The sequence below is a fragment of the Megalobrama amblycephala genome, linkage group LG8 (assembly GCF_018812025.1).
Source record: "Megalobrama amblycephala isolate DHTTF-2021 linkage group LG8, ASM1881202v1, whole genome shotgun sequence".
In the NCBI taxonomy this organism is placed as follows: Eukaryota; Metazoa; Chordata; class Actinopteri; order Cypriniformes; family Xenocyprididae; genus Megalobrama; species Megalobrama amblycephala.
Genome location: NC_063051.1, coordinates 15431614 through 15458433, shown reverse-complemented (window position 1 = coordinate 15458433; position 26820 = coordinate 15431614). Strand labels below are relative to the sequence as shown.

Below are 26820 nucleotides of genomic sequence, written 5' to 3'. Positions count from 1 at the left end.
TTGCAGCTCCTCTCTTGCCAGTCTGTCTCAGATGCCCCGTTTAGATGTAGCCCCTCTTTCCGAAATACAAAATATGCTCTGATTGGTTAGCTGGCCCAGTGTGTTGTGACCGGCAAACCGCTTAGTGTGGGTTGCGGAAATGTCACGCTCCTTACTATAACCATGAGTTTCATCTGCTCAGGTGTACATAAATCTTAACAATGCCATCAATTTTGCCATACTAATTTGAACCCCGATTTAGACCCTGACAATGTTTATGAGCAAGAAGATCATGTAGAACCTTTGGAAGCACAGATTTTACAGGTCATTTCAGAGTGACTAAGTTACTAAGTATCGGTGAACAGTCTTACAAAAGCGAGAGCTTTTTAGCTAGACGCTACATCAACACTGTAATGATAGCTAGCTGGCTAGCTGAGTCAAACAGCTTTGTCTACATTGTAACAACAACATAAAACTTATAATTGGAACTATTAATAGAAAACAACAACAAATAATAAAATATACTTACAAGTCGTGATCCATAAACGACTGATTGTACCCACTAAATGGGAATTGCTCTGTCTTTCAGGAGAAGTTTTTGTGCATAGTCGGCATTGTTCTGGAAGCTATCCTCCTTAAAATGTGCAGCACACAGATAAATGTAATAAATTTTAACCTGCCTTAGTAAGTTCAAACAAAGTGGTTTTGGGGTGGGGAAAAACAGCGTCCCTTTGACATGGCAACAACACACTACTAAAGCAGCTGTTCTCCAGCGCAGCTTAACCAGGCCTCGTCCCCCTTTTTGCTTATTCCGCGGGCGGGGATTTTTCTAAATAAGTGACATTGTGACTTCACAAGATCAGGAAAAAGTGCATTGCAGTTCTTGAAAAGTGTTTTCTGTTAAAGTAAATAATATCTCCCTTTGGAGTGGACTTTGAACTTTGTAACCGTTGCAGATATTTTTTTATGCTCAAACAGCAACATTAAACACACTAACTAAAGTTGAAAAAGTGCAAAGCGTAATAGGACCCCTTTAATACTCTACCACGTTGTAATAATAATAATAAAAAAAAAAACGTACACTAAACAAAAGTGCAGTGCAGTAGCAGGTTTACTATATAAGAAAAGCCATACATATGGAGCTGGTTATGAGATATGAGCATGTATTAGTTTACTAATCATGCACAATTGTAGAAGTGTTTTGAGATCATAATATAGTGTTGTGCAAGAAAGGAAAAATGCTCAAAAGTCTTTATATAATGGATCATTTGCCCCTGTAATCGCAATTGCGTAAAAGTTGTTGGTGTTTTACTGCTATTAGTGTTGTATGTTGTATGCATAGTTTTTTTTTTTTGCTGTCAAATTGATTAATCAAATCTAACAAAAGTTTGTTTAAATAATATATGTGTGTGTATATATTTTATATTTATATATTTTTATATATATGTGTTGTATATGTGTTTAGATATATGTGTGTACATACACACACATACTTGTATAATATATATATATATATATATATATATATATATATATATATATATATATATATATATATATATATATATATATATATATATATATATATATATATATATATAATATGTATATGTAATAATGTATACACACACATTATATAAACACAAACTTTTATATTAGATGTGATTCACGATTAATCAATTGGACAGCACTATTTTTATCGTTTTTCCAATGAGCCTGGGTTGGAACTCTCCCTTTAACATTATCAGTGACAGTAAATTTCTCACAAATTCTCACTTGTCTGAAATCTTGTACTGGTAAATGGTCTGAAGGTCTTTCTACCTCATTGTGTCACAGGCCATGTGGCAACCTCCAGTCCTCTGTATGGGAGTTAGTTTGTTATGCAGTGTTCTCTGTGAGTGGATTTGTTCCTCAGCCAGGTTCTTCTCACAGGGTGGGGCATTTGTTACTGAGAGTAACAACTGAGTCTTGGCCAATGTCCTTTTGTTCTTTATTCCTTCCTTTCTTTATTATGTACATTTGTATATGTACATAATATATACACACACACACACACACACACACACACACACACACACACACACACACACACACACACACACACACACTTCACTGACTCATGCTCTTGCCATTGCCTTACTGTATCCTCAATTCCTAGCTTTTCTGCATTACTTTCTGTTTTCAGCTAGCCAAAGCTGCATGACTCTCCACAGCCGGCATACAGAAGTTTCCCTGTCTCTCACTGCTATATATATTAAATCTGAGGAGGGATTTTTTCCAGCCACGCTTAGACTTTTGGGTCTTATAACAGCAAGTTTATTTTTAATACACCTGCCTGTGAATCATCTTCCACTGCCTTCTCGTGACCCTTAAGGTCCAGTCACATTTACAGTTGTTTTGAAAATGTTTGTGACCGAAATTTCAATAGGAATTTGCGTGAATTGTGTGAGAGCAAAAGATTTACCTATGCTGAGATTTTGCAACTGTTTCAAGTTGGTGATGAGATGGATTTGCCGTGTTGATCAGACTGCTTGGTTTCAAAGTGATTTCTGTGTGAGCTGTGCTTTACACATTGCTACACTACTGGTAATACAGAATGGACTTTTTCAACACTTTTTCCTTGCAAAGATTTTGCCAAAATTTCACAGATGTGACGGCACCTTTTCATTAATGCATGGAGTCTTGCCTCCTGGAGGATTTTCAGATAGCACAGAGAACTGAGTGAGGAATTGTTGGTGTCTCTTATGCTTTTCTAGCAGTAATTTGCTTCTAAATCTACACACAAAACAAGCAACTTTCTTGTGGCCAGATTTAAATGATTATTTTGTGTGGTTCTGAATTTGAGGAAGGAAATTTTTAAGGACCTGGAACTGCAGCATGCCCGTTGTCTATGACCCTCGTTATTTTAAGACCACTGTGACCTCTGCCCAAGTTGCCAACATTTAGCAATAGCTTAACAAACGGCTTATCCGACGTCAGGCTTACCTTGAATGGAACGCTTCGCTGCCAAAACTAGCTTAAATGCTGGAGTGATTTATAGCCACTGCTGCTTTTATAGTTGTACATTCAGAGTGGGAATGTATATTTCGAGAGAGATCTGATTCCCTAAGATTGCTTGAGGGGTTTTGTGCTATTAAGAGGAAACGATGTTGGGGTCTGTGTGCACAGCTGGAATCGTCCACTTCTTGGTAAGAGCCAGTTCTGTATTGTTTGGTGCATGGTCATTAAAGGGTTAGTCACTCAAAAATGAAAAATTTACTTATTTAATTAATTACTGTCTTTCTGTCCCTCCATAGACAGCTACACCACTGCCATTTTGACGCTTCAAAAAGTTCATAAAGAGATTGTATAACTAATTCATGAATTGAGTGGTTTAGTCTAAATTTTCTAAAGAGATTCGATCTCTTTATATGATGAAAAGATTTAATTTAGGCTTTTATTCACATATAAACATTGATCAGTGAACATAAACCGAAGTTAAACCAAACCTGCTTGACCTGTGAGAACAAACCACTTCCGGAAGCTCAAACATGCTGCAAACATTGGTTCTCGCACATGTCAAGAAAACATGTTTGAGCTTCAGTTTACCACAACTGATGTGTGAGTTGATGAATGTTTATATGCGATTAAAAGCCTGTCAATAAAAGTCAATGTGTTCATCATATAAAGTGATCATGTCTCTTCAGAAAATTTGGACTAAATCGCTCAATTCATATGGATTAGTTTTATGATCACTTTATGAACTTTTTGAAGCGTCAAAGAGTCAGTTGCGTAGCTGTCTATGGAGGGACAGAAAACCCTCAGATTTAGGGCTGTCGCGATAACCGCAATATCGTAATACCGTGCTATTTACGAGCCAACCGCAGGGGACTGTTTTTTTAAAAAATATATATATATTTTTTTTTTTGAAAGGTATGTTCTTCTCGTTCTACACTTGCATGTGTACTAAATATTAAATAAGTTAATAATGATTGCATAATGTGTACCATGGTAATTTGTACAGAGGCTCCGTAGATTTGCACTAAACAAGCCTAAACAGACAGTGAATGTGAGAGAGACCGTCTGAGCACGTGCGATTACCTGCGTCTTTCCTTCAGGCTGAGACATATTCGTGAAAAAAGGTTGTCATGTCCAAGGATAGAAATCTCTCCCTTAGCATCGACACATTACTGGTCAGCTGAGCCTTATAAAGTGGCGCTCAAAGTTAAAATGATTTAAAGCGGAACTCAGTAAGATTTGCGAAACTCCCCCTACAGTTTCCTTCAGTGAATCACACTGTCGTAAATACTCCAAGCGCAGCTCTGGACTACAACGACTACAACGCTCACCAGCGTAGTCGTTTTGCAAATACAGTACAAGAAAGAGGTGGTGGGTAATTTGCAAATACAGTACGCTCGATGGAGTTGGGTAATTTTTGAAATTGTCTTATAAAGTCATAATATATACATTGTTTTTGAATTACCGTAAAGCATTTTGTCACTCTCGCGTGAACGTGAACATGAGGCAAGATTGTGTCGGGTTGATGTAGCTCAACTTGCAAGTGTTGTATTCTGGCGTAGACGTGCCAGAGGGGGTTAGTGCTCGCCTCAAACACACCACTTCAAGTCAATTAACCATCGTAAGGACTTAGAAAACTATTTATAAAGGTATAAAAGTTACTTAGTTCTGCTTTAAACAGCTTGTTTCATTACATCGCTCTTTAAATGAATTGGCGTTTTTGAACGTGCAGTTGAATGAATGGTTTAAAGACTCAAAGACAGTCCCTTGCCACCACCTTATGGCGCAGCACTGTAACTGCACTGACTGACAGCCTGTCTGGAACACGCAGAGATGAGTTGTTCTGCTTATACTCGTGAAATATCAGAAGAAAGTCTCTCGTTTAGTTAGATTTGAGGATCGGAACTAACTATTATACATATAACAATAGCCCTACGATCTTACTGTCAGGTTTATGTTCTGTTATGTAGACCCTTATTTTGACATTCTCCTGTCACTTACTTCCTGTTTCAACACTCTGTTTAGGTTCGTTATTGAATATGCCATGTTACACAAATTATATAGTGGTAAAACCACATATCGCGCTATTGAGCTACTCAAAAATACCGCAAGGGAAAATCATTAACCGTGACAGCCCTACTAAGATTTCATCAAGAAAAATCTTCATTTGGGTTCCGATGATTTGAATTGGAAAGACATGAGGGTGAGTAATTAAAGGTCCCGTTTTTCGTGTTTTTTTTGAAGCTTTGATTGTGTTTATAGTGTGCAATATAACATGTGTTCATGTTTCGCGTGTAAAAAAAACACAGTATTTTTCACATAATTTACTTATCTGTATACCGCTGTTTCCACTGTCATAAAAACGGGCTGATGACTTCCTTGTTCTATGAAGTCCCTCCTTCAGAAATACGTAACGAGTTCTGATTGTGCCAGCGGTTCCTGTGTTGTGATTCGACAGCAATTTAGCGCATCTTGCCCGGAAAGGTCACGCCTCTTACCATAACGTGGAGATGCACGCGCTCAGTGTTATTGTAAACATGTCTTTAATTTTAGCCTATCAATTTGAGCCGGAATCAGACCCGGTGATTGGACTGCGGGATGAAAATAACAGCATTTCGACGACATGGCGACAAACACACTCTACAAACGCAACTCTTGTGTATTCCGGTGGGCGGAGGTTAGTCAAAAAACTGTTTTAGTGACGTCATTAAAGAAGGAAGTAGAGGGATGTAGTCCAAACTGGCCGTTCGATGTAGGCGACTTCTGTTAAATAAAATATCTCGCTTGGCATTGAACTTTGAGCTTTAACATTTTACAGATTTTATTTATACTCTAACAACAACATTACACACTAACTAAAGTTTGAAACATGGGATCACAAAGAACGGGACCTTTAATGGCAGAATTTTCATTTTTGGGTGAACTGTCCCTTTAAACTATGCACACGTTTTATTCACCTTTTTGGATCTGTGATTATAGAGGATGGAATCTTTGGGTTCTTCACAAGTTGATTCAGTTTTGATTGAGGGAGTCACAAGAAATCGTTGGCAGGTTGCCTAATTCTGTGTAAAATTCCACATAAAAGCCTAAAATAAAAAGAATAAGCATGTATTAAGAAATATTGGGGAAAAAAATACTGTTAACATTTCCATTTCACAGAAAAGCATCTCCTGACAGCAAGCAAGTCTCGCAATATTTCTTACTATACATAGTTGCTTAAATATGCATTATATTGGACATTAAATGTAGAATTAAAATGCTACTTTTAACACCTGTAGTTGTATTTTTATGAGAGCTGTTACTAAAAAGGAATATTGTAATTGGGTTTAAATGCAATATCATTACTATATTTAGAATGAATGTGTGCTTTTGTTTTTCTTATAAGTTTTAGAATGTAATTTTTACATTTTAACCCTTTTTTGCACAATGTAAACTTGTGCTATATATATATATATATATATATATATATATATATATATATATATATATATATATATATATATATATATATATATATATATATATATATATATATATATATATATATATATATATATAAATTATTATTAGAAGATATAGCAGCCCTAGAAGAATCATGATACATTGGGGAATCTGTTGGGGAATCCCTTTTTTTTTTCTTCCACCCCTACTGATACTGACATTATTTCTTCCAGATATGGTATATAGCTTTACGATTTATAGACTGTTGCACTTAAAAGCTTGTGGTGACCTTCCAGACGTTTATACTCCCCTTTTTTCAGGAAACCTCTAGTTTAAATCACACCACTTGTTTTTCGCTCTGTGTGGCCACATCTAGTTGATTTGAAGCAGTTGGGCTCCTCGGTCAGTGATCTGTGTGTGCTGACCCCACCCTGCTGATAACACACACTCTGAATGCCAAACCCCATGTTTGCTGTGTGTCTATAAATCTTTCTCAGGAGGGGTCTTCTCATTCACCGCGCAGGCATGTTTATGTGAACTTTGAGAACTACAGGCCATGCTGCAGAGATGTTCACAAGTCCCTGCGGTCAAGTCCAAGTCAAGTCTCAAGTCTTTGAGGTCCAAGTCAAGTCAAGTCAAGTTCCATTTTATTTTTTTCAGCTAGTTGTTATTGTAATTAACAAGCCAAGTCTCAAGTCTTTGAGGTCCAAGTCCAAGTCAAGTCCAAATCAAGTCTCACATCTTTGAGGTCCAAATCCAAGTCAAGTCTCAAGTCTTTAGGGGTCCAAGTCAAGTCTTTGTTCTATTTTATTTTTTTCAGCTAGTTATTATTGTAATTAACAGTGTATTTACATATCAAAACAGAGTACTTTTACTTTAAAATTGTCTAATAAAGCACAATCGTTCTAACCAAATACAATTTAACATGGCGATTCGGATATTATATGCATTATCAAATACTTAAATAAACAATAAATAAAAAAAACGACAATAAATAAAAAAAATGAAAAGGACACTTCTTGAAAATGGACCACAAGCAAGCTGTAGTCCTCTGCAGCTGTGCAACATAGCAGCTTCCCTTCAGATTAATTGATTGCTTTTCAAATGAAATGACAAAGTTTATCGCAAGGTAAGGCTTGGCTTTATTGTTATTGTTTTCTAATGGGTGATAAATTTGCGTGCCTTCAAATGCATCACGCGCTCGATGGCTTGGTATGTTTAGAGATGATTTGTGATATTCGCTGCTGTAGCACATATTTGGGAATGAATAGATAGTAAAATGTGATGTTTCGTGCCATCGTGTGGGATAATAATAGAGAACGTTATCTCAAATCCAAGTCAAGTCTCGAGTTAATAGTTCACGAGTCCAAGTCAAGTCGCAAGTCGTTAATTTTTGCGACTTAAGTGCGTCTCGAGTCCAAGTCACAGACTCGAATTTCCATCTCTGCCATGCTGTAGTGAGAAGGCTGTAAACCAACCGAAGATGTTGACGAATGATATAAATACTGTTTGGTTTATCGCACAAACCGATCGTTTTGTGTCCACGACACATCAATGTGTCGTCACGGTCCGCAGGGTTTAATTTGGACTTGTCTATGCAAGTTTTATTTACTCTTATAGTAGAAGTTCCCATCCACTAGCATTATTTGACTGACAGACGGCAACGGTTGGAGTTAAAAATCATCATTTGTATTCTACTGAAGAAACAAAGTCAGCTACATCTTGGATGCGCTGGGGGTAAGCAGATAAACATCAAATTTTCATTTTTGGGTGAACTATCCCTTTAAGCGTGCTTCGACCTGGAATGTTAAGTGCGATGTGAGTGCAGGCCACCATGGGAGTGGGGAGGGGGGACAGTCGTGCTCGGGCTCGGTTCAAGGCAACCGTGTCTAGTGTGAGTACAACCTTCAATTTATTTGTCATTGAATAATTCATTACAGAGATTCATTCAAAAACAGTGATTCATCCAGCAATGAAACAAGCGAAGTATTTATGAGCGAGTCATTGAATCATTCATTCAAACTAGGGCTGCATGATTTATCGCAATTAAACTGCACCCGATTTGGCAAAGGCTGCGATTGTTTTATGTGCAGCTTGTCAGAGCTGTACGACTCTATGATCAGTAGTAAATGCTTCTCCATTTGAAAGCCAGAGGGCGCTTTTGCGCAGAAACTCCAAATATGCCTGCTACAGAAGATAACGCGCGTCATTTCGCTGTAGCTGAATAAACAGAAGATTGAAACACTTTGATTAAACATGATTAATAAACACATGACTGCCTTATTCTGTGTAAGAAGCCACATCATCTCACAGAAGGATGCTCAACTGCTTCTCATGTCTGGAAAGATGTTTGAGTGTTGCTTTTTCAAATGTACATTATAAGCAACTCAAACTCGCAGTGTTTTCAGATGCATAAGCATTAGGAGCCATACTTCATTGACAATCTGCGCATAAAAAAAAATCCCATCCTTTGCGATTTCGTGAACTCACTAAGAATCGCGTTTATGCGATTCAATTCAGTGTTATTTTTCGTATTGTGCGATAAATCATGCAGCCCTAATTCAAACAGTTTAAATAATTCAGATTAAACATTTAAATAGACTAAAGCAATTAGCATTTTGTCAGAACTTCTAGTAAATAACGTTATTTTGTTTAGTTGTTTGAATTGTAATCTCTGTTTGAAACAAGATTCTCAATTTATCCATATCATGCAGCTCTGTGCAAAAAACTACATTCTTAACCAAAAAACTACTTGCGTATAATAAATGCTCATTCACTGAAGTCTGTGAATTTCAACAGCTTGTTAGAATATGTAAAATGTAAACTTTCTAGCATTTACAGATTTTCAACATTTACATTTACAGTTTTGCACTGAGGAAAACACATTTCAAAAGCATTAAACGGCACACACATCTCTCGAAGCACAACAGGGCAAGCCGTGGTAAACACTTATATTTTAGTTTGAAGCACTTATAAATATAAAGTATTCTCATGTTTCGGACAGCTTGGGTCATGCACCTTTCCTACAGCAGCGCACTGTATGTCCTCCTTTATTTTCCGTGTGCGTTTTGTCTATAGAAATGTGTTAATCAAGGGACGTGACTTGTGTATATTCACTTGTATTTAAAGGGTCATGAAACCCCCCTCTTTCAGCTCAAGTCTAGCTCACAATCTTTTTGAAAAATGCAACTTAAATGGGCGTGGTGGCTGTGAGAGGAGAGGGGAGGGGGGAAACTCTCATCGCCAGTAGCCCATGCATATCGACTGTCACTAAAAATCAGTGGTAAAACGTGAGGAAATACTACAATTTTTTTAAAAAACTGGAAAAGTTAAAATCTAATGAAATACACTGACACTTTATTTTTGTCTTTTCAAGAGTTACTGAATGCCCTGCTACATATATCCTACAGTAATCGTAATTCTATTTAAAACATATTAATGTACATGTGTAATTACAGTCATTGTAAAATATATAGTTGTTTATATACACACTATACATGCATATATTTGAAAAAAAAAATAACGCTTAAAAAAAAAACCTTGCGTACATAGCATAGATCTACGCGCCGAACCTGCAACACGCTCAGTCAGTCAGGCTGCGTGTCGACTGGAGCAGAGCAAGCGACCAGAGCATTTTTAGATTCATTCCTATGGAAGTTGAGCGTCACATTTAACTTACGCGCGGCTCAACTTCCATAGGAATGAACCGAAAACACTCGCGCTTACCCGCTCGCTCCGCGCCAACGGACACGCACCGTCAGTCAGTCAGTCTCTCTCGCTGTTTAGTGCCGTTAACCGTCCTCGTCATTGGAAAGATCCACGTGGTGTCATGAATAATTAAGAGAGTGTCTTCTCATTGGATAAAAAAACTCAGTCTCGTTAATAATTATGAAACACCGATGAGTCATCAAAGCACTATCGTGCTCTGCCACGTCACAGCCTGTGACGTGGACAGGATGAAGATTTTAAACCCGGAAGACGAAAATAGCGTACTAAAACTAAAATTTAACCATTTCCCCCCTACTATTAAATCTAACAGATGCTAACATTGTCTTCAATGGTGTTCAACACACATACCTCTGTTAAAATCTCAGAAATTTTGGTTTAGGGTTTCATGACCCTTTAAGGTGCAAGTTATTTTTGTCTTGATGTTTACACCACATGGCATTTTTAGAGTCGTTAAATGTAAACTTTTCTTTAAAAAGTGTTTTTTCAAAACAAATAAAACCAAATCCTTCTCCAACCGCAAACTACATTTCTATAAAACTTTGTAGATGTATTTTAAACTAGATTTTTTTCTTTTTTTTTTTTTTTTTTTTCTTTCTTCTTAATCATTTACACTCTTGTTTGACATTGACCCTTGTGCTTGTCTGAAGGTGTTGCATTGTTCTTGGGAGCTCTCTTGGCCTCCTCAAGCTGATTAGCTAGTGCTTTATTCCATTGCATAACAACTTGAACCGGATCATGTACACCACCGTGTATGTGAAAGCGAATTTCCATCATTCTGCAGCATTGAAGGATATTACTCGCAGAATGCAAACCACTTATTATTTTGAGAACTTGCCATTACATTGCATCTTGAGAATGATGCTACATTCCAGGATGCATTCCATGTCTATGAATGTTTCTGATAATTGTAAACATTTCTGCTATCTCTTTCTCTCTCCTGCTCCTCAGGGTGATACTCGGGGTCAGATGGTTTCAGAACGCCTGGGTCTCGGCCATAATCTGGACCTCTCAGATACTATGGTCCAACAAAAGTTGGATGAGATCAAGGATCAGATAAAACGAGAGATCCGCAAAGAGCTGAAGATCAAAGAAGGAGCCGAGAACCTGAGGAAGGTGACCACAGACAAGAAGAGTCTGGCTTATGTGGACAACATGCTTAAAAAGTCCAACAAGAAGGTGGAGGAACTGCATCAGGAGCTTCAGGAACTGAATGCACACATAGTGGTGAAGGACCCAGAGGAGGTTGTAGGTATGGCTGACTTCACTCCTTCATCTCCAATCTATGTCTCTTTAGCTTTTGTATATCTGTATATTTGTTTTAAATCACACCAAAATCATACTTTTTCCCCTTTTTTGGGGGTCATAGCAATAGGGCTGATTGATATATCTTGATATTTTCCAGCCATTTAACAATATTAAATGTATACATTTATTGTACTAAATCTTTTAAATGCCATGTGAGGAACATTTCAAATTTAATAGTTGACTCAGTTAGTTTAAACGGATAGATTGAACCAGTGCATAGAAAACTAATCAAACTCTATCGCGATTGTTTGCTACTAAAGTTGAAATAAAAAATGATATTAAAACTCATGTATGGCAAGGATGGATTGCAAAACTAGTCTAACATTGTCTTTAAGAAAGAATGTATCTTACATGGTAGTACCATGGCAATACCATGTTTTTGGACTGTGGTAATACTATAGCATTCTTTGAACTACGTTGAGGTACCATGTAAATAACATGGTACATAAATATTGTTATCATCAGTATAATGTTATGCATTCAAGTACCATGTTATTACGGTCTAATACTGTCACTGTACAACTGGTAAAACCACAGCATTTTTCTTCTACTGTGGTTGTACAACCAAGGGCTTTGTATCCAAAACAACCGTTATCCATGGATGTTACTCTACCCTGTAATATACACTTGAAAAAAACAAACAAAGAACAACGTTAATTATTTGCCAGGGCTTTAAAGGATTATCCAAAATAGATGGTTTTGTATTTGCGCTTTTGCTTATTCAAGTGGCTTGCCTTTGATTTTTGATGTTGTTACTTATTTGAACCATAACCGGTTACTGGAGGAAGAACACTGTTTATTTATGCGGCTGTCTTTATTTCCTCATGAACTTTATTATTGATAATATTACAGTAAATCATAAACGAATGCAAAGAAACAATATTCCAAGAATGCAGTGTCTCTGTCTTTGCATCTTTGTGTGTGAAAGTGTTCTATTATGCTCATTGGCGTTGTTGTTTGACATAATACTATAGTGTGACTGTTTGTGGAATTTGAGAAAATGATGAATGCAGACTCATGATTGCTAAGCTGTAATTTTTTTTTAGTAGCGCTTCAGGGGACTTCTGTTGTGTTTGGAATAATTTCTTAAGTTTCTCTGTATACACATGCATTTGTTACTGTCTCACCAGCTGTATTCTTTGTTCTTGGTTAAGGCCAGCTGTGTCTTGGTTAAAGCCAAGAGCGATAACTAAAATAACTATATTACCATCTACACCAACAGTATAGAGGCTTGTTTAAGTGCAGTTCAGTTATGTTCCATGAACATAATTGAAGTGCATGCTTAAATGTGGTAATGTTCATAATCTGTGAAAGTGATTTCCAACAATATTGTTCATCTGTATTCTTATTGTTATAGTTATGGTATACATTTAAAGTTTTGTAAAACTTTGCTTATAGTTATTGTTATGGATATTGTTCTTTGATCAAACCAAAACATTTGTTGACTCTTTAGATTTTTAAATTCAATGTATGTTTATGGTATGGTGTGTTTGAATGCATGTTTTTATTAGTCAGGCAGAAGCGACCTGCCCATCTTGAAGAGGGGGAGGGTGATAGAGGGATTAGAGGAGAATTAGGACAGGAAGTGTGTCTTTCCTGGCACTTAGTTGTGGGGAAACCCATGGCAAATGTGAGACTTTTCCTGGTCACTTCCACAAACGCTTCATGAAAATCAAATCACTGTGCTCTGTTTATAAAAAGATTGCAATAACAACTTGCTTGCATGAGTCACTCTTCTAGATAAGATTATTTTTGAAAATCCTAAATCTCAGTATAATTAGCTGAGGAATTCCCTTCTACATTGCTTGTGTTTTTTTTTTTTTTTTTTTTGTACCCACACACATTGTTTGACTTATGTCTATTTACTTAGAGGGGGCCTATTATGCCCCTTTTTATAAGCTGTAATATAAGACTCAGTTGTCCGCATTGTCTGTGAAGTTCAAAATACCCCACAGATTATCATACCATGTTGTAAATTCCCATTTTTGACAGGAGGTAAAGACATGTGGTTTTCATGCATGTATCTTTAAATGCAAATGAGCTGCTGCAAATAGTGCTGTGCATTTACAGCTCATGCCCTGGATACTCTGCCAAAAACTAACAAAACATTTTTTGTTGATTGTGAAAAATTCACAATAGTTTATTAGTCTATTATTTGCATGCGTTTTAAAGCCATATCAGTTTAAACTTCTGATAAATGGTTTTCTGAGCGCACATATCCAAAGCACGTGCATAGAAAGCTGTCAGACAGCGCATCCCGTGAGTATTAAACTTATTTCTCTTTCGCGTGTTATTACGCTTAAACTGTCAAATACACACAAGGTTATGTCAAAAACACACAAAGTTCACAAACACACTCTGGTTATGTCTGTGAATTTAAACAGCAGAGAAAGAAATTGTATGTGTATATTAGATCTATTTATTAAAATGACAGCAGCATAATACAGTACCTATAATATATAATATAATATAATATAATATAATATAATATAATATAACTTGATACAGTACAGTACAATACCTACTGCTGTATGCTGTTAATATGAATCAAACAACAAAAGAAAAACAGAAAATCAGTCATTGCTCTTGACTGAATAACTTTAGTAGCTTTAATAAGAATACATTTCTTTCTTGAATGCTGCTGTTAATTTCTCTGGGAAGAAGATAAACATGGCAGACTGTGTACAGCTAACTTAAGGGAGGAGCTAAGCTAATAGGGCAGATTCCGTCGCCAGTCGTGGATGGGGCCTGTTTCAATGTGACGTTACATTGGAGCACATTCCTGAACGGCTCATTTTGAGACCTTTTCAGATTTATGGGGAAAATAACATGGAATGGATGGATTTTTACCACAATAAGGTGGTTGTGTACACACACTGCAGAACTATATAACTTCAAAAACTATATAAAGGGAATTTTGCATAATAGGTATTTCTTTGGGAATTGAACCTATGATTTTGACAGTTGTTAAAGGGGTCATGAACTGCATTGTTTTATTGTTTTAGATTGTTTCCTGTGGTACACTTATAATGTTAGTATGCTGTTTACATCAAAAATGGTCATATTTTAGAAATAAAAGACAATTTTCCTACCCTGATTTTAGCTCTCTGATTTGAACGCTGTCTGCTGTGAGACTTTAGTTGGTGTAAACACCCACTGCTGTGATTGGCTAACATATTTGCATATGAAATAGCTAAGTATTACATGTTTAACTCTCTCAAATTTTTAGCACGTTTTTACTATTACAGTTCTCAAGGTTAAAGATGAAATATGTAAAATTTTCTGTCCGCTAGAGGCCTATTCAAAATAGGGCTGCACAACGATTAATCGCGATTAATCGTTTGCAAAATAAAAGTCTGTTACATAATATATGTGTATGCTCTGTGTATAATAATTATGTATATATAAATACATGCACATACATGTATATATTTAAGAAAAAAATTATATTTATATATAAAATATTTATATTTATATGTAATATAAAATATATATAAATATGTATATTTATTTACACGTGTATATATTAAATTTATACATGTATGTGCATGTATTTATATATACATAATTATTATACACAGAACACACACATATATTACGTAACACAGACTTTTATTTTGCAAACGATTAATTGCGATTAGTCGTTGTGCAGCCCTAATTCAAAACAAAGGTGTAGCTTGATGACGCCAAGTTTGAGCACGGAATCTTGGGACATGTGGTCTTCACATCACAGCCAGTGGAAAATAATCGGGATAGGACTCGGGCAGAAATCATGTTCATGGGAGCGATTATTAACGTTACTGTAGTATGAAGCAGAGCTGGACCGAGTGTTGTGGGAGTTGAACAATTGCGCAACAAACATGCCGCGAGCAGCGGAACTTTTATTATCCCGCAGTCGCTGGTGCCGATTTTTTTTGGTTAAAATTGCAATTTTCTCAAGATTTACAAATGATTGGAAACATTTGGGATATTGTTAGTACTCAGGTGAACGTACTCGGTTACTAACGTAACCTCGGTTCCCTGAGATACGGAACGAGTACTGCGTATGGGGAAAAGTCTCCCTTTTTCCCCGTCACTGAAGCCTTTTTCAATAACGCAGTGTAACTGCATCGTCATTGGTTCACTCATAGACAAGTCGTTGAACCAATGACGGCGCGGCATAGCTGCGCGACCTATGGCGAGAGAGCGCGCGAACTTTCCCGCCGAAATGGGCGGGGTAAAGGGCTATATAAGCAGGCGTTTCGCCATAGGATTTCAGGCCAATCGACTGAAGCGACGACACTGAAGCCGCAGCCTCGTGGCACGGCAAGTAACGCAGTACTCGTTCCGTATCTCAGGGAACCGAGGTTACGTTAGTAACAGAGTACGTTCCCTTTCGATACTTCACTCGTACTGCGTATGGGGAATGAATTCAACCGCGCCATGCCACGGCAGGGAACGACATAACTTGTTTTGGACACCGAGAGGGGACCAAGAGAGCAAGTAAGAAGGCAAAGCCATCGTAAACCCTTGTTACACTACAAGAGGAGATAACTCCTGATCGGCGAGAGGCGGAACTCGAAGAGGCCGCTTGGTTACACCGAGAGGACCCGGGCTTGTAAGGCCGGAACGTCCAGATGATAAAATCTGACAAAAGTGGACGGCGAGGACCAGCCGGCCGCCTCACAGATGTCTTTAATGGAAACTCCATTAGACCAGGCCCAGGAGGAAGCCATTCCTCTAGTGGAATGGGCCCTAACTCCTAAGGGGCATTGAATGTCCAGGGAGGAGTAACAGAGATTAATCGCGTCGACTATCCAACGCGAGAGACGTTGCTTTGAGACCGAAGACCCTTTGGTGCGGCCACCAAAACAGACAAAGAGCTGATCTGACTGCCTGAAAGGCTGTGATCGCTCTACATAGGTCCTCAATGCCCTGACAGGGCAGAGTAACTCCAGCTCCTGTTCATCCGCGGAGGGAGGAAGAGCAGAGAGCGAAATGACCTGAGCTCTAAACGGAGTAGAGAGCACCTTGGGGACGTAGCCATGCCTAGGTTTCAGCACGACCTTAGAGTCATTAGGCCCAAATTCGAGGCACGCAGGGCTCACAGAGAGGGCCTGCAAATCGCCGACATGCTTGACCGATGCTAGTGCAAGTAGCAGAGCGGTTTTCAGGGTTAAAGGCCTGAGGTCAGCTGAACTCAGCGGCTCGAAGGGGTTTCCTTTGAGAGCCCTAAGGACCAAAGAAAGGTCCCAAGTGGGAACAGTAAGGGGACGAGGAGGATTCAATCGCCTCAAACCCCTTAAGAAACGAACCACAAGGTTGTTCCGACCCACTGACTGGCCAGCGATAGGAGCATGAAACGCTGAGATGGCTGCTACGTATACTTTGAGCGTTGAAGGGGCGCGCCCCAGATCCAAACGCTCTTGGAGGAAGGACAGTATCGGTGATACGTCACAGTCCACGGGGTCTATGTTGCGTGTGGAACACCAATCAACAAAGACCGACCATTTCTGGGCGTAGAGGCGTCTCGTGGACGGGGCTCTCGCCTGAGATATGGTCTCTAGTACGTCCCTGGGAAGGTCAGTCGGCTCCCATCGAGGGACCAGAGGTGTAGAGCCCAGAGCTCTGGCTGGGGGTGCCAGATTGTTCTGTTCGCCTGAGAAAGGAGGTCCCGTCTCAGGGGAATGGGCCACGGGGCTTCCGTGGAGAGCCTGAACAGCTCTGAGGACCAAGTCTGGCTCCTCCAGAGCGGGGCCACTAGAAGGACTCTGTGTCTGTCTTCCCTGACTCGCCTGATGACCTGCGGGATCAGTGTGATCGGGGGAAATGCGTAAAGGAGTGTGCTGGGCCAGGTGTGGGCCAGCGCATCGACCTCCTTTGAGAAATATGTTGGGCAATGAGAGTTGTCTTCTGAGGCGAAGAGGTCTATCTCTGCTCTCCCGAAGAGCTCCCAAATCTTGAAAACCATCTGGGGATGGAGCATCCACTTGTCTGAGGGGACGTTGCTCCGTGATAGCATGTCTGCACCCAGGTTGGTTTTGCCAGGTATATGAGTCGCCCTGAGCGACCGAAGCCTTGGTATTGCCCACTCCAGAAGACGTTTCGCCAGAGCGCATAGACGGCTGGACGAAAGACCGCCCTGGTGATTTATGTTTGACACCACGGTCATGCTGTCCGATTTGACTAAGACGTGGCGTCCCGTCAAGTGAACCTGAAACGCTTGCAGGGCTTTCATCACTGCCAACATTTCGAGGCAGTTGATATGGAGATGGCTCTCTTCGTGGGACCACGAGCCGAAGGCCGGTCTGCCCTCGCACAGAGCCCCCGAACCTGAGTTGGATGCGTCCGTCGAGAGCACCGTCGTTCGTGACACCGCCTGTAGAGGTACCCCAAGACTGAACCAAGCAGGGTTCATCCAAGGTTTCAGGGCTAAAAGACAGGCCCGATTGACCTCGAGACATAAGCGGCCGTGCCGCCAGGCATGTAGGGGGACCTGGGATTTCAGCCAGAACTGTAGCGGCCGCATCCGAAGAAGGCCAAGCTGCAGAACTGGGGAGGCGGAAGCCATCAGCCGTAAGAGCCTCTGGAAGAGCTTCAGAGGAAGATAGGCTTTGTTCTTGACGGAAGCCGCGAGCTGCTGAATCGCCAGGGCGCGCTCTGGCGAGACTACTGCCGTCATGCGGACTGAGTCGAAAATTGCCCCCAGAAACGAAATGTGTTGGCTGGGGAGCAGTGAGCTCTTGGCTAGGTTGACCCTGAGACCCAGGCATTGGAGATGTCTGAGGAGCACGGATCTGTGGTGTTCCAGCTCGACTCGCGAATGGGCCAAAATGAGCCAATCGTCGAGGTAATTCAGAACTCGGATTCCCATCTGTCTCAGAGGGGAAAGCGCTGCGTTCATGCACTTGGTAAAAGTGCGAGGAGCCAGGGACAGCCCGAAGGGCAGGACTGTATATTGGTATGCCACCCCCTCGAACGCGAATCTCAAGAATCGTCTGTGAAGGGGGGCTATCTGGATGTGAAAATATGCATCTTTCAGATCCAGCGAGCAGAACCAGTCCTCGTGACAAATTTGTGCGAGGATCTGCTTCAGCGTCAGCATTTTGAATTTCCGTCTCATGAGGGAGCGATTCAAAAGTCTGAGATCTAGGATGGGCCTGAGGCCGCCATCCTTTTTGGGGACCAGAAAGTAACGGCTGTAAAAGCCTGACTCGCTCTCTGAAAGGGGAACTATTTCTATAGCCCCTTTCTTCAGTAAGGTCATGACCTCGGCCCGGAGGACGGGAGCGTCGTCCGGGTTCACCAAGGTTTGAAGCACCCCTCCGAAGCGAGGGGGGCGTCGTGCAAACTGGAGCGAGTAGCCCTGCTTTATGATCCCGAGGATCCAGCTTGACACGTCGGGGATGGCCTGCCAGGCCTCGGCCCGAGTGACAAGGGGTTGAATGATGTCAAATGACAGGCCGCCGGGTAGGGGGCCGTACACCGAAGGAGGTGGAAGAGGAAATTTGCTCTCTTTTAGAGGAAGTAAAATAGTGTTCGCCGTGAAAATGGCGTTTTGTTTGGGCGCAACATGTGTGGGCCCAGCTACAACACAGAGCATTTCTCCCACGCCCGGAATTAAACGAGGCGGAGGGGAGACTGCACGAGGGAGCTTTTGGGGTGGTCCGGTCGCAACAGGACATTCCCCAATCCTCTTCCTTCCTGCTGGATGAGGACGTCTTCGGAGTCACCGGGTCCAGCACAATCTTGGGCCGGGGTCCCTGGCGATGCTCCTTAGGCGGCGCTGCTTGAGAGGTGGATGGGGCAGGTTTGGTCTGCTGAGCCGGCACAGTCCTGGGGCGGCTAGGAGCAGACGCAGAGCTGGAGCGCTTGGGCAGAAAGTGTCTCATGGCCTGAGACGACTTCTGCGCCGCTGTGAAGCGCTCGGTGAAACCATCCACCGCTGGCCCAAAAAGACCGGAAGGGGAGACCGGGGCGTCCAGAAAGGCCGTCTTATCCAGGTCCTTGATTTCCGTGAGGTTGAGCCAAAGATGGCGCTCAAGCACAACCAGGCTGGCCATGGAACGACCGATGGCCTGGGCAGTGGCCTTCGTGGCCCGCAGGGCTAGATCGGTGGCGCTGCGGAGATCCTTGAAGGCAGGTGCATCAATGCCGGACTCGTCCAAAGAGCGGAGGAGTTTGGCCTGGAACACCTGGAAGATCGCCATGGTGTGAAGCACCGAAGCAGCTTGGCCTGCAGAGGTGTAGGCTCTTCCAGCCAGAGTAGAGGTGGTTCTGCAGGGCTTGGAAGGCAGGGCTCTTTTGGTCTTCATCCCACAGCCGCGGGAGGACAGAGGTGAGCTGCCACCGCTTCATCCAGGGGCGGCAAATGCTCATAGCCCTTCTCTTCTGCGCCGTCGACAGCAGTGAGGGCAGAACGGTGTGTTGTGTGGAGGCGGGCGGAGTACGGAGCGCGCCACGACTTCGTAAGCTCCTCGTGCACCTCAGGAAAAAATGGAGCGGAACGCTGTCGAGGGGCTTGGCGGCGGCCTGGCAGGAACCACTCATCCAGGCGGCTACGCGATGACTCCTCCGGAGGGGCCCAGTTGAGGTCTAGCTCTTCCACTGCTCTGGATAGGATGCGGAAGAGCTCGGCATCCATACCCTGGCCGTGATCAATGGGCTCCAGAGGAGGCGGGGGAGCAGGGTCGTCCGGCTCGCCAGCCCATCCTTCCGCTTCAGAAGCTGCAAGAGACATGGAGTCATCCGGCTCTTCGTCAGATCCTCCAAACGAGACGAGGTCGCTCGCATCTGCAGAGGGACGCTGCTCTGGTCGGGAGAACATGACAGGAGAACGTTCTCTCGGGGGAGAAGGCGAGGCACGCGGGGGCTTCCTGGCCGGCTCGCGGGAGGAAGGAGACGGGAGGGCGCGAGCGGCGAGATCGCCTTCAGTGAAGAAGGCGACCCGCGAGCGCAGAGAACCGAGGCTCATGCTCTCGCAGTGCGGGCATGAGGCTCCAGCGAGCGCTCCGTCGGCGTGGGACTTGCCCAGGCACGCGACACACTCTCTGTGTCCGTCATCATCGTGCAGAGGGGCTCTGCACGTGCCACGAGTGGCGCGGCATTTGCAGCAACGCCGCCGCCGTTATAACGGCGATTGGGGGGGCTCTTTTTAGATCGGCGAGGGCCGCGGAAGCTCTTTTAGAGCGGTAGAACTGCTGAGGAAAAGCTCTTTTAGAGCGGCAATAAGCCGCGGGAAAGCTCTCAAGGGGCGCACCGGATGGCGGCAGGAGACACGCTGAGAAGGCGGCCGGAAGCGGGAGCGCCGGCGCTGTCTCCGACCGGCGAGTTCAGCTGGGTCCGCTGCGGGGCCTCTTCAGACGGCCGCGGGAGCTTCTCGAAGGCGGCGAGCTTCCTCAGGCTTCAGGCGGAGATCAGCGAGGAGATGCGTTGTCGTCGCTGAAGGAGAAAGGACTGAAATCCTATGGCGAAACGCCTGCTTATATAGCCCTTTACCCCGCCCATTTCGGCGGGAAAGTTCGCGCGCTCTCTCGCCATAGGTCGCGCAGCTATGCCGCGCCGTCATTGGTTCAACGACTTGTCTATGAGTGAACCAATGACGATGCAGTTACACTGTGTTATTGAAAAAGGCTTTTTCCTTTTTCAGAGACTTTTCCCCATACGCAGTACGAGTGAAGTATCGAAAGGGAACAAAATATATATTGATTATATTTACATCTGTGGCATTATATTTAGAGTGTGGCATGAAAAAGTTTCGATCACAGACATGTTGAGCACATGAATGCAGCGATCTTGTCATTGCAATTCGATTTCTGCACACTAACAAATGCTTTCATAACTAACAGAGCAAACACACTGTAAATAAAAGATTTGTTCAAAACGGGAGTTTTGGCACGAGTCCAGAACTCAGTCACTGATAAACTTCATCCTACTAAGAGGAAAAAATGTGAAGTTGACATTTAAGTCATCACTAGTTTGGTTAACTGGCACATAGACAAAGAACTAGGGCTGCACGATATATGGCAATTTTAGCTGAATAAACAGAAGATTGAAATGTTTTGATTGATTAAACATGACTAATAAACACACCACTGCCTTATTTTGTGTAAGAAGCCACATCATCTCACAGAAGGATGCTCAACTGTCATTATGAAGTGAGTTTGGAGCAAAAACATGTTATTAAATGTTGTCTTTTGTTGGACAAGATGTTAATAAATGCTTCTCATGCCTGGAAAGATGTTTGACGCGTGTTGCTTTTTCAAATGCACATTATAAGCTATTTAAACTCGGTGCTTTCAGATAGATTTGCATTTGGAGCCATACTTTATTGACAAGCTGCACATAAAAAAAATAATTGCAGCTTTGCGATTTCATAATCGCACTAAGCCAAATCGTTTAAGAGTGATTTCAGTGGGGGTTTTTTTCTTCTAATCGTCCGATTAATCTTGCAGCCCTACAAAGAACATCTGACTGTACATGAATCATTACAAATCTTCTGATTTTACTGGTCACAGTCGGATCAGACCTTGGAATTAACACGGTTACTTACATGTTGCCACATTACTGTCAAATCCATATCGTACATGTCTGTTTGCAAAGCCTGCTCCAAAATTGCAATTGATTTACCAAAGAATCCACAGTGAAATGTACTGCATAAAAAATAAATAATGCTCAACTGAGACATTTTTGAAAATAAATAAAATAACCACATTCCTAGCATTAGGATCCTTTGGAAGGTGTTATTTTTAGTCCAGTGAGTGATCCTGTGCTCTTCTCTCTTCCTAATCTCATTAACACCAGTGGGCAGGGCCAAAGTTGCAGAGGCGGTCTTTCACCTATTACGTCATAAATAGGCACATTCCAGGATGAATCGTTCGCTGGGCTTGGTAACATTTTAAAAGCTGTTTTTGGACTAACAAGTAAGTTTTCAGTTCCGAAACTTACAGGATATTCTTATAGTATGATGACCACTTTACTTCTATATCAAAAGTTCAAGGAAAATTTTATTTCTCAATTCATGACCCCTTTAAAGGTGCTAAAGAGGATGTTTTGTTTTATACATTTTTGCAATATTACTTGAAACTGTCTTTACTAACTGATAAAAGACTATTTATTAGGTGCACTGAAAGGAATAATATTAATATACATCATCTGTGCACGAGGTAGGGCCTTAAAAACATCAGCCAATCGTTTACGCGATCTGGCTTGTCAATCACTGCCGTGACGTTCCTTGTGAGAGACGAGCGCGGCTGCGCGCTCCAGTAACTTTCCACACTCCACAGGCGCCGCATGCAATGTTTTTGTCAGGAGACAGGAGTAACAACTGCAGATTATGAGTTACATGCGGTGAGTCCGACATAATGAATCCACTAACACGACACAGCGAATGCCGGTGGTAAACACTCGTGTTCCAATACTCGTGCACGAGTTTTGGGAGGCGTTCCCTCGAAATTCTTACACATGCGCTCATTTCAAAAACTCAGTAACAGTCTTTGGTTTCTCAGTCGACGAAAAGATCCTCTTTAGCACCTTTAACACTGTTCTCTACCAAGAACTCTTCATTTGTCTATGCAGAGTAGTTCAGTGTGCATCAAATTTTTTATCAGAAATCCATCATGGCAAACATGCTTGTATTCGGTTTTGTCTTGTCATTGTAAACAACTGAGATGTATCAATATCTTTAATAATCCAATAAGCTATTAAGCTTTAAAATTCTGCAATTATGATGTCTTATCCTAACTCATGCACACTACATACTAATATCAGGCCCTTTTTTTTTCTCCAGACACTTGTATTTAATTTCCTCTTTCACAGTTGTGTATGATTATTACCCACTCTAAAGGAATGTTTACATCTGTGCATGTGTAAACACAGATACAGTTCCTGAGCGATAAAATGTCAGGTTGTTGTGAAATGTCAATTTTTACTTTTTTTTTTTTTTTTTTTATAAAGTATAAATGAGTGGATAAAAAAACTGAAGGAAGGCATACAAGTTTTTTTTTTTTTTTTTTTTTTTTGGGTTTTTTTTTTTTTTTTTTTTACATTTCATGAAATAATTATGCCGAACAAGTAAATTGGAAGAAGTGAAATAAGTATTAATGGTGCAAGTGAGCATCTCCAGTATTTCCAGAAGAGAATAACAAAAAGAATGAGCATGTCTTAGTTTATTCAACCAAACTGTTATATCATCCAAACTATTACGCAGGAATATTCTGAATTCTGATATACTCATATAGTTGTGGTGTTCATAAATCTGAAATCATCACTTTGCATTCAGGAACAATGAATAAATACATGGGAATTCCCAACATGTGAATCATGCAGGGAGTCGTCTGCTCCAAGTCAAATGATTTCAAATTGATGAAAAGATCAGGGGTCTCATTTATAAAACTGTGCGTAGGATCCCTACTAAAAGTGTACGTACGCGCAAAAGCTATATTCTGCGTACGCACAAAAAAAATCTGATTTATAAAACCATGCGTACGCCAGAACCTGCGCACAAATCCCTTTATAAATCCCAGTCAGCGGAAGATTGTGCGTATGTGCATCTCCACCCTGTCTCCTCCCCGAAATCACCATATATGGAGCTTACGACGCCTAGTTTTACTATGCATAACCTCATCTGCATATCATTTCTATACACGTTCCCAACCACGTGACACCATGGTTAACACCGTCAAAGGTACAAGACATTGGAAAATATTAGATACGGACTATAAATGCCATTTGTGCCACACATTATATTGATAAAGATCATCCAGTATCCTCTTCAAAATATCCAAAAAAACAAAATTGTATAAAATACTTCAGATAAAGGTTTTAGAATAGAGTTGATTCATTCATTTCCACTGGCCAGATAGTATTTTAATAGTTTTAAACAATTCAAATCAAATTGATGCGGTTTTGCTGATGAGGTGAACATATCTTTTAGGAAGTTTATAGGCTATTTTTAGTGGAAACAGATTGGCCTACTTATTTATTGCAGTGTAAATACAATTGTCTGACTCGGCGCGTCACTGACAAAGGATTTTAAAAAGAAAACATGCAAATCTTACCGTTTTCCTCAAATTATATTCTTCAAATGGTAATTGTTTGAAGATCCTTCACACGAACACCTCATGCAGCTGTGGCTGTACAGTAAGATATCATTGGACCTATTCAAACTGGACAACGGACCGTTCGACCACCGAATCCAGCAGTGTCTTCCATAATATCGAAGTTAAGTGTGCATCACTGATCGTCAAAAAAATATTTTGTCATTACATCTGCAGTTTAGTTTAAAGAGGAATTATTGTGCTCCCAGCGCTCCTCGCTGTCATAAAACAGCATGCCACTGAAAAAGTGATCGAAAGTAGCACATCTACTATCTCAATTCATATCATTTTTGTCTCCAGAATGTGCGTATGCACGGCTCAAAGTTTGCTTAAAGGTGCGCACATTCTCCCATCAAGTTTGTTTTTATAGATCACAACCTTTGCGCGGGAACTGGCGAACGCATGCTTCCAGCCCCGTTTTGTGCGTACGCACGCTTTATAAATGAGACCCCTGATGTGTGCATTTAAGCTTGATTTTAATGCTTTATTTGAATCTTTTTTTAGTTTTTTTTATGCTTTTAAATAAAACACAACCCTATGAGTATAATTTCTTGCTGGTTATATTGTTATATTAATGTTTGTGTATCATTGCATAGATTTTGCATGTTTGTGTGGAACAGCAAGCTCGAGATAAGCAATAGTGGATTTTGCTTTTTTTAAGTGTTTTTAGTTATTGTAAGTGGTCACAGTTTTGTGTTTAAGGTATTCAGGTATGTATAAATTGCATGTCAATAATTGGCATAATGCTATTTAAAACCATAGATTTAGTATTGCATGTCACAGTGCATTTCATTCCAGCTATCAACTTGTTGGTGTCACTGAATTTTGTTGTTTTATTAATATTAATGTTTTGCTTTGGTCCTCTATATGTCATGACAGGGCTGTCAGAAACAGGGCTTCCACCTTACCTTTGCAGGTGTATAATTTGTGGTTACGTGTTCTTGTCAGGACATGAGTAGATGATCTCATCATTCTGAACCTCAGCTTATCATGAATCAAGCCTGAAACGTGTGGTGTGTGTGTGTGTGTGTGTGTGTGAGGGAGAGAGAGTTTCAGATGAAGAAAATTACAGAATTAGCCATTTATCATTTGCCTTTCAAACTAACTTAATCACATTCTAAATCGTATGCGAATTTGAGTAGTTTCAGTATTGCTTGTTTAGGTAAAGATGAAGAACCTTTAATACCGACAATCCAGTTTTGCCTCGTTCTTTCAGTTTTTCTCCTAAGGTGTTTTCTGTTCATGTTTATGTTTGCTCAATCTTGTGCAAGTCTTTCCATGATGGCCTAGTTGTTCTCACAGAGAGTCTTTGAGAAACTGGCACACTGTCACCTGAGAGAACATTTGCATTTTTCCTGCCAGCACAAGTCCTTCACTGCGTGTCATTATATCATTGTCATTTTTGTTTATTACACAACTCATCAAACACTAAAGTTAAAAAAAAAAAAAAAAACCTCCCTCATATATTTGGCTACATGTTTGAACAAGTTGTGATTTTTGGCTTGAAGGAGGTAAAATGTTCTTTATGTTATATACCCTGAAGGTGATGATACACGGGGCAACTTTTTGAGCAATGTTGCTGGGCAATGTTGCCATCAATGGGCAACCTGGTGAGACACAGGGCAACTAATTATGGCAACGGACAATTGGCAGCAACCAATCTGAGAGGAGCAAATCTATTGCCAACCCAATAAATACTTTATTATTAAACACTTGTTAGGCACTTTATTTCAACTTAGAGATTTTTTTCTTAATTTTTATTAAATATAAATGCCTTTCCGATCTGATTTGTGATGGGAAAAGGGAGAAGAGCGAGTTTGTCAAAAGGTGGATTCGAAACCGGGTTGATCGTGTCAAAAGCTACTTTCACATACAATACACCTCCGTAGTATTGTACAATAGTACAATAGCCTACGCCACTACAGATGTTAAACATACCATGTCTTTTTAGTATTTAACTGAAAACATTCGATGGCTAAATTACAGCCTACATACATTGTATTGTAATTGTATTATTACAATAATAAATGCACAAAATTTATCGACACAGACCTCATGTTTAATATGATAGTTTCATCCTTATATCTAATATACTACTATATTGTTAATCTCAGGAGTATTTACATTAGTCAATAAATACGTGGCTCCATGCTTAATGTTAGATTGTCCTGATGGACTAGCGGTAGAATTTTTGTTCAGCGTGCCAGAGGTTCTGGGTTCTAATCCGCCCTCGTATAATTTTATTTTATTTTTTTTTTTCTCATTAAAACCAAAGATGTTCATCAGTGATTTT

General features: G+C 40.8%; 1 protein-coding gene across 2 annotated transcripts in view; it reads left to right on the top strand.

Moving 5' to 3' along the window:
• The window catches only part of pkn2b (protein kinase N2b), a 63693-nt gene that overhangs the window by 5030 nt on the left and 31843 nt on the right, over positions 1-26820 (top strand). For both annotated transcript variants that reach the window (XM_048199624.1, XM_048199623.1), the window contains exon 2: positions 11095-11395. In XM_048199624.1, coding sequence (XP_048055581.1) covers positions 11095-11395 — 301 coding nt within the window. The remainder of the gene's footprint in view (positions 1-11094; positions 11396-26820) is intronic.